The 12,965-nt window shown below is 39.3% G+C and overlaps 1 protein-coding gene across 2 annotated transcripts in view; it reads right to left on the bottom strand.

Annotated features, from left to right (window-relative positions):
- wbp4 (WW domain binding protein 4) overlaps positions 1-12,965 on the bottom strand; it is a 56,427-nt gene that overhangs the window by 24,370 nt on the left and 19,092 nt on the right. For both annotated transcript variants that reach the window (XM_073046027.1, XM_073046028.1), the window contains exon 5: positions 4,721-4,867. In XM_073046027.1, coding sequence (XP_072902128.1) covers positions 4,721-4,867 — 147 coding nt within the window. The remainder of the gene's footprint in view (positions 1-4,720; positions 4,868-12,965) is intronic.

Genomic DNA, 12,965 nt, shown 5'->3' with positions numbered 1-12,965 from the left:
ATGAAGGAAACCCTGGACATCACCAAGACCAAGACCAAAATTGGTTGGACAGACAGCAATGGAGAACCTTCATTGTTGTCCTAAACAGAAATGTCTTGTATAATACATTGCTTCTTCTGAAGCTGTCAAGGGGGGTTAAGATATTCTGATGCAATAAGAATACAGAATTAAGTACAAAATTCTCACTGGCTCATTGAAAGGAATGGAGTTGATTAAGATTCAATAGCTTGGATTTGCATAAATAGGCAGTAAGTAGTGAATGTTATAAATTAGTGAACATTGTGAATAAAATGACCTTTGATTTTAACTTGAGCGACCTTTCCTACAGAATGTTTAGCTTATAGGGTGCTGGAACCATTTAATTTGGCCTCATTTATTATATAATGGGAAATACATTGCCTCAAAGCTATGAAGAACACTTGCTTCTACAAGTAACTCTAAGATATACACAACAACTCTGATTTATGGTGGCAGATAAAATGGGGAGAAAAAGCTCCTTCAACCATACATATTTGATTAATGATATGAAGAAACCAATCTGATGAATTCCATTAGAATGTTAAATCAAGTACAAGCAATCTACAATAAGAATTGTTTATAGTGAGAGCCAGGCCTTTCACTAATTTTCTTGAACAGAAAACTTCAAGAATTTCTAAAAGTTGGAATAATGAATATGCAAAGTCTCTAACTATGAGGAAGGAGGTACTATTTAGCGTCATTTCCAAACAGCTTGAATAAAAAAAACCACCCAATTAGTATTTTTCGAAACTTTTGTAAAGCTGATCCAAACTACTGTCAGATACCACGAAATCTACCAAAACATGAAATGGCTTAGTACAAATCTAGCGCATTAACTTCTGGCATAATATTTTTGACCAATTCCAGAATTCTAAGCTCCAGATACCAGAAATAAAATATCGAAGTCTACAAAGATGGAATTGGAATTATTGTCAAGTACTGTAATAGCTTGTCTTGCATACTGCTCATATGGATCAATTCAAAAAAACAGTGCATCAAGGTAGATGCTGAAGGCTGATTTAAATATTTGTCTAAGTACAAAGAATTTTTAGCTAAGGAGAACCAAACTGGTGATTTAGCTCTCTTCAACCAAATTAAAGGCAGGTAGTTTAAAAGATAAGCAATTAGAGACCACAGAAATATTTTGTATAATGCATTGTTTCTTCTGAAGCTGTCAAGGGAGGTTAAGATATTCTGATGCAATAAGAATGCAGGATAAAGTACAAAATTTTCACAGGCTCATTGAAAGGAATGAAATTGATTAAGATTCAATAGCTTGGATTGTTTTGGGTTTCAACTAGCAGTATGGCATGGAATTGCCACCATTTCTCAACATCAGTAATTTTCAGAACTTCTCTATAACCTCAGAAGACCCAAACATCCTGACCACAGGCAGATCTCCAACCATTATCTATAGCACTCCAGTGCTAGAATCTCCATGGAGTCAGCCCATCTAGTAAACCAAGATTTCAAAAGCCTGTCAGATCTCCCTTTAATAATTTCCAGCTAGCAAACTCATTTTCTTTAGTCATTGTACAGAATTGTTGCTTCAAGACTCACTCACAGGATGCAGAATCTATTGCCAAAGCCAGCATTTAATACTCTATTGCAAATACTGGTTTTATTATTTCTAACCAAAGTCTGTGACCAAACTCTATCTTCATTTGTAAGGTTTGTATCACCAGCAGAAAATGAAATAATGACCTGCTTATCTGACTCCCAGCCATTAATATATACCGAAAAGTGGTGCTCTGATACTGTATACTCTTCACCAGCCTGTGGAAACATATCGTAACTACCTCCTGCTTCTGAGCTTTATCCATTTGCACTTTTATGCAAGCAATACCCCATTAATTACTTAGAGCTCAATTTTGCCATGGCCATTTTATACTTCATCAAGTATGGCTTTTGTTAATATACAGTATTCACACAAATTTGATTCATTCTATCTTTAAAAATCCTGCAACTTCAGAGACTTTAAAGTAGTTAAAATCAAATTGTCCACATCAAATCCACACTGACATTTACTAATTCATGTTTTCCAAAGTCCTTGATTGCCTTCAGGTGTTCCAATAATTGATGAAGTTGAGCAAATTGGGCAAATATCAAATTTTCCACATACTCCATGTGAGAACCAAGTTGGGAGAAATAAGATTCCTAAGTTTGAAGGTTTATTGCCATATTCACAGTGGTGGCCTGGTGCCTGGATAGCCAAAGGAACCACAAAACAAAATGCTCCTAAAATCTAGCTGAAGAGAACATTTTAATTGGTGCCCTGAAGTAAAATGTTAGCCCTGACATCAGAGATACCTGGAAGCCTTGCACAGCTTTTAGACAGAACAGTGTCATAGTTATTTCCAGCCTCCTGTGTGCATTCCAGTAACAATTTTAGGAGAGTACTGTGGCAGTTAACATTAAAACAACCCTCTATATTAACAAATCTTGTTATTTCAAATATTTATCTGAACACAAGCTTCAATAAATTTCTCTCATAAAGTATTATGGACTTGACAGACTAAGAGTTGCAGAGTGGTGGGTAAGAAAAGTGCATTTTTGGATAGAAAATATGACTTAAATTTTCACAAACATTTTGATAATGAGATGAAGAATGCTCAAATATGTACATGATTTAAGAAATTATGAGACCTTTGCTGCTAACAATCCTTATGAGAAACAAAGATTCTTCTTTAAATCAAAGAAAATGCATCAAACATACCAAAATGTAAAGATCCAGAAAATGATTCAGAAAAGTACAAAATGCAGAATAAAACATCACTGTTTTATTAAGAGCAAAACAGACATCTCTGTTGGAAGAGATGCACAATGAGGGGTTATGCCATTTAGAGAAGCAGATGGCAAATTAATCCATAAAATTTAATGCAACACAAAAGCACGAAAGGAATTCAGGTTGCCTCCAGAAAATATAATGCCAGAACCCCAGAGACGACATCCTAGTCTACTGGTGGATTCACAGCAACTTTAAAACTAGCAGCTAGATGAGAGGAAAGGAGATGAGACAAGAGATGGGACAAGTCAATAGTGTTCAAGAAGAGCCAAATGGAGATAAAACAATACAAAGTAGAATGAATAAACACTGGTAGACATCTTACACGATTATTTATATACTGAAGATCAGCAAGCTGAAAGTTATTTCTCAAGCATTAAATCAAGCACTTATTTTGGATTCAATTACAGAACAGTTGTAGATTTAAAACATGCAGATATCAGAAATCTGAAGAAAATGTAGAAATTGCTGAAAACACTCAGCAAGTCAGGCAGATCTATGGATGGAGAAAGAAGAAAGAGTTTGCAGACCCTTCAAAGACCATTATTTTCAGAAGTCATCAGCCTGAAAGATCAGCTCTACTTCTCTTTCCATAGCTGCTGCCTGACTCAACTATTTCCTGCATTTTCTGTTTTATGCACAATAATGCTGTAGGAGCAGCTTCCAAATTTGAGTATCAATTCTGCTCGCAGGAAGCATAAATAAGGTGTTCTTTAAAATAGAAGTTTTAAGGCAGATTATGAAAGTATTTACCACCTCATGAGTCTCCGTATCCACCACATTCTCCATAACTTCTGCCACCTACAACAGAATCCTACCACTAAGCACATCTTTCCCTCTACCCACCACAACCCCAACATTCCACTTTCTGCAGAGGTCGCCCTCCACTTGATTCCCTTGTCCACTCATCCCTCTCCACTGATTTGCCTCCTGGCACATCCCTGCAAGCTACACCTGCCCCTATATCTCTTCCTTCACCACCATTCAAGGCCCCAAACAGTCTTCCCAGTTGAGGCAAAACTGCACTTTCAAGTCTGTTGTAATCATACATTCTTTCAGGTACTCCCAAGTGAGTTCTCCTCTACATCAGAGGGAGTCAATGTAGATTGAGAGACCGCTTCGCTGAGTGCTTTCAATCCATCTGCCACAAAAGCCAGGGTTTTCCGGTGGCCAGCCAATTTAATTCAACTTTCCATTCCCATTCCAACATGTTGGTACATGGCTTCTCCACTGCTACAAATAGGTCACACTCAGGTTGGAGGAGCAGCTCCTCATTCTGTTTGGGTAGCCTCCAATCTGATGGCATGGACATCAATTTCTCTAACCTCTGGTAATTTCTCACTCCTCCCCCTCCCCCCCCCCAGTCTCTTTTTTTTTCCATTCCCCATTCTGGCTCCCTTCTTAACCCTGCTCTTCTCAACTGCCCATCACAACCCTCTGGAGCCCCTCCTTATTCCCTTTCTCCTAAGGTCCACTGTCCTCTATCAGATTCCTTTAGACCTTTATGTTTTAACAATTTCCCCCTTTACCTGGTTTCACCTATCACCTGCCAGCTTGTACTTCTTCCCCTCCCACCTTATTCTAGCTTCTTTCCCCTTCCTTTCCCGTCCCGATGAAGGGTCTTACCCTAAAATGCCGACTGTTTATTTCCCTCCATAGATGTTGCCTAATTTGCTGAGTTCCTCCAGCATTTTGTGTGCACTGCTCTGAATTTCCTGCAACTGCAGAATCTTGTGTTTAGCTTTTATTTGTGTTACCTTTAGGTTATTGTGCTACAAAAGATTTCTCAAAAGCCTGTAGCTCAGAAGCAAAACTACCATTTTTGCCACAGATAGGGGATAAATTACTAGCATTCAACAACTATATTTTTCTACAAGTTTATTAAATTGATTTAATTTAAATCACTCCAATTCTTACCTCCTGTTCCAGTGTTGTAGTAATAGGTATACCCTTCAGGTGAGACACCTTCCACCCAAACATTTGCTTTACTTTGCTTTGTACCACGTTGTGTATCAGAAACTGTTTCTGTTGGCTTTTTTTCAGTTGTGCTTGATGATGACGAAGCTAATAAGACAATATATTTGTGACTTGTTTACAGAACTTAAGGAAACAGAATGCTTTAAAATATTTCACATTTTATACTCACCAGTTTTTTTTGAATGGTGTTAATTTAAATTAATCTTTTTATTATAATTGAAACCCTGACTAGTTGACACTTATTTTTCAGTGTAGAAGTTACCTTCACACGGGATTCTCAGTTTCTGTCTTTGAACCAATTGGTAGTCAATTTATCTCCAAGACCCAACTCCAGATTTAAATTCTGGTGCTTTCTTCTTCAGAGACATTCTCTCACATGTGGGATTCAGGTTGGGGAAAACATATGGGAATACCATTAAAAATACTTTCAAAACACCGTCATACTAACCATCAAATTCCACACAGAAATAACATATTAACAAACATTTATGCTCTAAGTGGTGACAGGAATTAATCTTCATTGGAATTAAAACAATGAATAGAATACAGAGAAGAGAAAATCTGCAGATGCTGGAAATTCGAGTAACACACGGAAAATGCTAGAGGAACTCAGTGGGCCAGGCAACATCTATGTAAAAAAGTACAGTCGATGCTTCAAGCCACAAATCTTTGGTAGGACTGGAGAAAAAAGCCTGAGGCCACACTTAGGTTGGAGGAACAATACCTTGTATTCAGTTTGGATAGCCTCCAACCTAATGGCATGAACATCAATTTCTTAAACTTCCAGTAATGACCCCAACCACACCCCTCCTTCACCATTTCCAATCCCCTTTTCGCTCTCTCACCAACTCCTTGCCACCTCCCTCCGGTGCTCCTCCCTCCTTTTTCTTTCTTCCATGGCTTTCCGTCTCTTTCACCAATCAACTTGCCAGCTCTTTACTTCATTCCTCCCCGCCCAGGTTTCATCTATCACCTGGTGTTTCTCTCCCCTCCCCCCACCTTTAAATCTACTCCTCAGCTTTTTCCCCCTCCAGTCCTGCCAAAGGGTTTCAGCCCAAAGTGTTGACTGTACTGTTTTTCCATAGACGCTACCAGGCCTGCTGAGTTCCTGAGCATTTTCTGTGTGTTGAACAGAATAGTTTCACCTACAGAACTGTGCAAAAGCCTTAGGCACATTTAAAACAAAATTCTGTAAAACAAAGATGCTTTCAAAAATAATGAAATGAGTAACAAAAACTTTTCAATGAAGAGCAGCAAACAGTAAAAATAAACTATATCAAATCAATATTTGTTGTGACTTTGCCTTTAAAACTGCATCAATTCTCACAGATACATTGTTGTGCAGTTTTGTAAGAAAAATCAGCTGCTAGGTTGTTCCAAGCATCTTGGACAACTTGCTACAGTTCTTCTGCAGACTTCAGAGGTCTTGCTTGCTTCTTTCTCCAGTATTTGCAGACAGCCTCAATGAGTTGAGATCAGGGCTCTATAAAGGCCATGACATCTGTTGCAGAACTCCTTGTTCTACTTTTCACTGTAGTTCTTTATGATCTTGGCCATGTGTTTTGGGTCATAGACCTGCTGCAGAATGAAGTCTCCCTGATGGTATTGCGTGATGGATTAGAATCTCTTGCATTTCTCAGCACTGAGGACTCCATTAATTCTGGCCAGATCACCAACTCCATTTGCAAAAATGCAGTCCCAAATTTGCAGGGAACCTCCACCATATTTCATTGCTGGTGGCAGACAATAATCTATGTAAAACTCTCCAGCCTTCCATGGATAAACTACTACCTGTTTGAGGCAAAAGTTTTAAATTTGACTCATCAGTCCTGAGCATTTGTTGCCATTATTCAACACCCTAGTCCTTGTGTTTTTGTGAACAAGTGAGTCATTTGGCTTTATTTATACCAGAGAAATGGCTTTTTGACAGCAACTCTTCCATGAAGACCACTTCTGACAAGACTTCTCCAGACTGTAGAGAGGAGTACTGATGCAGGATGACCACCTTGTGTCTTGTTGCTATACTCACTCTTGCAGAGATCTTAAAGGTTTGATGATTTGAAGGTTAAACTGTCACATCTGCCAAACCCTCACCTTTTAGATTGATTGTCCTTTGCTAAATTTGGTTCCTTCTACACCCATTTCACTTTCAGTTAATCAGTTTAGTTCATTCAACTCATCATTAGCATCTATTTGTTATCTTTGTTTAATCATGCACTGGGCTATATACCTGCAAAGTAATCTCAAGTTTTAATTTGAAAAGTGGTTTATTACCTATGTTATTTTCTTTAACAAAATACAAACGTTTTCCTGTAACATTAATTTTTGGGGGAAAATTAATGTTTGGAAGTCTAAAATTTGTTCTTTTCTACTGACAGACCAATGCAGAAAACAAAAACATCCAAAACAAAATTTATATTAAAAATCTAGGGCGTCTAAGACCTTTGTGCAGTCTGTATAATACCCATACCAAAGGAAATGGAAGCCCTACTTTCCAGCTCTTGCCTCTTGTGTCATGCTCTTTCCTGTACCTTTAAACAGTGATGTTTTTTAAGTCCTGTATATATATAGGTTCAATATCCACTCCTCCCTTTGGTGAATAACTTTGCTCCTCACATCTCTTACCTATTAAATTGAGTGTCTTCTAGTTATTGACTCAAAGTTTACAGTAAATTTATTAATAAAGTACATATACAGCAACATATACAACCCAGAGATTCATATAGGCATACTCAATAAATCCATAATAGAAAAACCACCATTGTGGGCATTCAACCAGTGTGCAAAAGACAACAAACTTAAATACAAAAATAAATAATAATAATTAATAAAAAATAAATATCGAGAGTATGAGATGAAGAGTTCTTGAAAGTGACTCTATTGGTTATGGAAACATTTCAATGATGGGGCAAGTAAAGTTGAGTGAAGTTTTCCCCTTTGGTTCAAGAACCTGATGGTTGAGGGGCAGTAACTGTTCCTGAACCTGTTGGTGAGTATTGAGGCTCCGGTACCTTCTTCCTGATGGCAGAGGCAAGAAAAGAGGGTCCATGATGATGGATGCTGCTTTTCCATGACAACGTTTCACGTAGATGTGCTCAATGACTGGAAGAGCTTTACCCATGATGGACTGGCAGTATCCACTACATTTTGTAGGATTTTCTGTTCAAGGCATTAGTGTTTCCATACTAGGCTGTGAAGCAGCCAGTCAATATAGTCTCCACTCCACATCTATAAAAGTTTCTCAAAGTTTTAGATGTCATGCCAAATCTTCACAAACTCCCAAGGAAATAGCAGCACTGCCATGCCTCTAAAGGACTGGTCTTCATTGGGGAGGTCTGCAGTGGAAAGGCTGAGTAGCTTTAAATTCCTGGGTGTCAACATCTTAGAGGATCTGTCCTAGGCCCAACAGATTGATGCAATCACAAAGAAGGACACCAGTGATTCTACTTCATTCGGAGTTTAAAGAGATTTGGTACATCACAATAGACTACTGCAAATTTATATAGCTATACAGTAGAAATCACTTTAATTAGTTGCATCACAGGTTGGTATGAAGGCTCTAATACACAGGATCGCAAGAGACTGCACAAGGTTGTAGACTTAGCCAGACACATCACAGGCACAACCCTCCTGACCATTGAAGACATGTTCAAGAAGGTAGCATCATTAACAAACTTCACCAGTCAGGACATGCCTTCTTCTCATTACTATCAAGAGGGAGGTGGTACAGGAGGCTGAAGACCACACTCATGATTCAGAAACAGCTTCTTCCTCTTTGTCATTGCATTCCTGAACAGTCCATGACCACTACTTCTTTGCACTATTTAATTATTTTGTATTTTATTGAAATTCTGTTTTTGCACTCCTGCTGCAAAACAGGAAATTTCACACTACACAGGACAGTGACAATAAATCTGATTGAGTATAGGAAGGATGTAGCTGAGGGGAGACTTGATACAATTTTCTAAAATGATGCGAAACAAAGATAAGAGCAGTGACCTGGTATCTTCCACCCCATAGATATGTCTGATATTAGAGGACATGCATTTAAAGGATGTTCAAAGGGAATGTGCAGGACAAGTTTTTCTTTCTTTTACACAGAGTGGTAAGTGCCTGGACTGCGGGGGGGGGGGGGGGGGTGGTAGGGAGGGGTGGTGTTAGTAGAAGCAGCAAAAAAGATATTGGCATTGAAGAGGCTTTTTGACACATGAACATAGAGAGAATGGAGGTACATGGACATTGTATAGGCAAAAGGGATTAGTTTAGTTGGACATTCAATGAGCTCTGCATAACAAATTGGGCCAAAGGGCCTATTCCTTTGCTGTACTGTTCTATGTTCTAACTTGGATTTGCACCCTATCACATATTTTCACTGTTTTCCTCACCTGCCTCTGTAATTTAAAACACGCTTGTGTCTTTGCTTTTACTGTTCAGACAGTGGGTCTGAATCACGTTTTCTCCCATGGACACCATTTGACCTGCTGAATGCTTTCATCACTTTCTTTGCATGTTTGTGATCCAACTAATGCTAAATACAATCCTGGGAAAAACCAGCCTACTCCTTAAAGTAGTATGTCTACCTTCATACTAATATGCTACCTATAGAGGTCTGCAGCTAGCATTCCAAGGTCTCATTTCTCTAAATTTCAGTATTTAGTGAAAGGGAACACACGATAAATACTGTGTTTTAACTCACCTTGTCTGTCCTTCCCTTTCAGTCTGATGGCTGAAGCTGACCAAAGCATATTTTTATTCATAAGCTATTTACTTGCATTTATCAAGACAACTGCCCAGATTTCAAAAAGATAAACAGTTATCTGACATTAAAATGTACAAAGGAGAGTTTTAAAAAAATAATCTGATTAGACCATTGGCCTCCCTCATAAAAATATTAATAACAGGAGCAGGCCATCTGGCCCTTTGACTATGCCGCTATTCTTTTGCTCAATATCCATGACCATAAAATACAGGAGCAGAATTAGGCTATTTGGCCAAGTCTGCTCCGCTATTTCATCATGGCTGATCCAATTTTCCTCTCAGCCCCAATCTCATGCCTTCTCTCCATATCCCTTCAAGCCCTAACCAATCTAGAATCAATCAACCTCTGCCCTAAATATACATAAAAACTTGGCATCCATAGCTGCCTGTGGCAAAGAATTCCAGATTCACTACTCCCTAGTTAAAGAAATTCCTTATCTAAAAGGTCACTCTATCCTGAGGCTGCATCCTTTGATCTGAGACTCTCCCACCAGAAGACACTTCCTCTCCACATCCATTCTATCAAGGCCTTTCACCATTTGACAGGTTTCAAAGAGGTCACCCCTCATTCTTCTGAATTCCAGTAAATACAGGCCCAGAGCCAAACACTCTTCATATGAAAAGCCATTCATCCTGGAATCATTTTCGTGAACCACTTTTGAACACTCTCCAGTTTCAGCACATCCTTTCTATGATGAGGAGCCCAAAACTGCTCACAGTACTTGAAGTGAGGCCTCACGACTACTTTATAAAGTCTCAACATTACATCCTTGCTTTTATATTCTAGTCCTCTTGAAATGAATGCTAACATTGCATTTGCCTTTCTCACCAGACTCAACCTGCAAATTAATCTTTAGGGAAGTTCCTCTAAACTCAGTTTTTATGTATTTTCTCTCCATTTAGAAAGTAGTCAATCCTTTCATTTCTTCTACCAAAGTGCATGACCATATACTTTCTGACACTATATTCCATCTGCCATTTCCTTGCCCAGTCCCCTAACCTGCTTAAATCCTTCTGTAGCTGACTTCATCAAAACTACCAGCCCCTCCACTTAACTTCATATCCTCTGCAAACTCTGCAACAAAGCCACCAATTCCACTATCCAAATCACTGACATATAACATAAAAAGAATCAATCACAACACAGACCCCTGTGAGCACCACTAGTCACTGGCACCCAACCAGAAGGCACCCTTGTTCCCCCTATTTGCATCCTGCCAATCAGTCACTGCTTTATAAATGTTAGAACCTTTCCTGTCATACCATGGGCTCTTAAAACTTGTCTCCTGTAGGCACTTGTCAGAAGTCTTCTGAAAATCCATGTACATATCAACCGATTCTCCTTTGTTTATCCTGCTTGTTATTTCCTCAAAGAATTCCAACAGATTTGTCAGGGAAGATTATCCCTTAAGGAAACCATACTGACTATGGCCTATTTTATCATATGTCTCCAAGGACCCCGAGACCATATCCTTAACAATCAACTCCAATACCTTCCCAATGATTGAGGTCAGACTAACTGGCCTTTAGTGTCCTTTCTTCTGCCTCTCTCCCTTCTTGAAGTATGGAGTGACATTTGCAATTTTCCAGTCTTCCAGAAACATTCCAGAATCTAGTAACACTTGAAAGATCTCACTAATGCCTCCACAACCTCTTCAGCCACCTCTTTAAGTACCCTGGGTGTACACCATCTGGTTCAGGTGTTGATCTACCTTCAGAACTTTCAGATTCCCAAGACCTTTTTAGTTATGGTAACTTCACAGACTTCATGACTCCAGACTCTTGGAACTTCCTCCATACTTATTATGTCTGCCATTCCATTGTCTCCCATGACTACCTCTCCAGCACCGTTTTTCAGCAGTCCAATATCCACTCTCAACTCTCTCACACTTATGTATCTGAAGAAACTTCAATATCCTCTTGGCTAACAAATATTACTGGCTAGCTTACTTTTGTATTCCATCTTTGCCTTCTTAATAACTTTAGTTGTTTTCTGTTGGTTTTTAAAAGCTTCCCAATCCTCTAACTTCCCACTAATTTTTTGCTCTATTATATGCCCTCTCTTTGCCTTTTGTTGTCTTGTCAGCCATGGTTGTGTAATCTTTGCTTTAGAATACTTCTTCCCCTTTGGTATGTATACATCCTCAGCCTTCTGAATTGCTTCCAGCAATTCCAACCATTGCTGCTCTGCCATCATCCCAGCCAGTGTTCTTTTCCCAGCAATTCTAGCCAATCCCTCTCTCATGCCTCTGCAATTCCCTTTACTCGACCACAATACTGATACATCTTTATCTTTCCTCTGATTGGTTTTCCACCTGGTGCCTCTAGGCCCTACCCCCTCCCCTATCTCTATTACTGGGCTTCGGCCCTCTCTTCCACCCCCCCCCCCCCCCCCATTCCTGATGAAGGGTCTCGGCCCGAAAAGTTGGCTACTCTCTTCTCACGGATGCTGCCTGACCTGCTGAGTTCTTCCAGCATTGTGTACGTATACTGATACATCTCACTTTAGCTTCTCTTTCACAAATTTCAGGGTGAATTCAATTATATTATGATCACTTCCCCTAGGGGTTCTTTTACCTTAAGTGCACTTATCAATTCGGTGCACTGCACAACATCCAATCCAAAGTAGCTAATTTCCTAGTGGGCTCAGCCACAAGCTGCTCTAAAAACCCATCTCATAGGCACTCTAGAAATTCCCCTGCTGGAATCCAGCACCAACCTGATTTCCTCCAATCTACCTGCATATTGAAGTCTCCCATGACTATTGTAACATTGACTTTTTGGTATGCATTTTCTATCTCCAGTTGTAATTTGTAGGTCACATCCTTGCTACTGTTTGAAGGTCTGTATACAACTCCCATCGGGGTCTTTTTATCCTTGCAGTGCCTTAACTCTATCCACAATGATTCAACACCTCCCAACTCTATGTGACCTCTAATGATTTGATTTCACTTTTTTTAAAAACCAACAGAGCAATGTCACTCCCTCTGCCTTTCTGCCTATCCTTTTAATACAATGTGCATCCTTGGACATTAGGTTCCCAGTTATAATCTTCTTTCAGCCATGATTCAGTGATGCCTACAACATCATACCTGCCTATCTGCAACTGTGCTACAAGTTCATCTACTTTATTCCATACACAGCACTCATTCAAATATAACACCATCAGTCCTGTATTCACCCTTTTGATATTGTCCACCTTTTATGCTGCAACTCAACGTATTGACTCCAGTCTTCACCCATCAACAACCTCTCTCTCACTACACATTGCCCATTTGAATACCAGCTACCTCATCTTCTTCACTATTATCCACCTTTCCTACGAGACATCTTGCATTGAAATATACGCAGCTCCAGTCGCATCATGCTCAACCTTCTGAACCCTAACTTAGTCTGAGGTCTAACCAACATCTACCTCCACCACCTC

The sequence above is a fragment of the Hemitrygon akajei genome, chromosome 5, assembly GCF_048418815.1.
Source record: "Hemitrygon akajei chromosome 5, sHemAka1.3, whole genome shotgun sequence".
NCBI classification, from domain to species: Eukaryota; Metazoa; Chordata; class Chondrichthyes; order Myliobatiformes; family Dasyatidae; genus Hemitrygon; species Hemitrygon akajei.
Note: the sequence above shows the minus strand (reverse complement) of the source record. Positions and strands in the feature narration are given on the sequence as shown.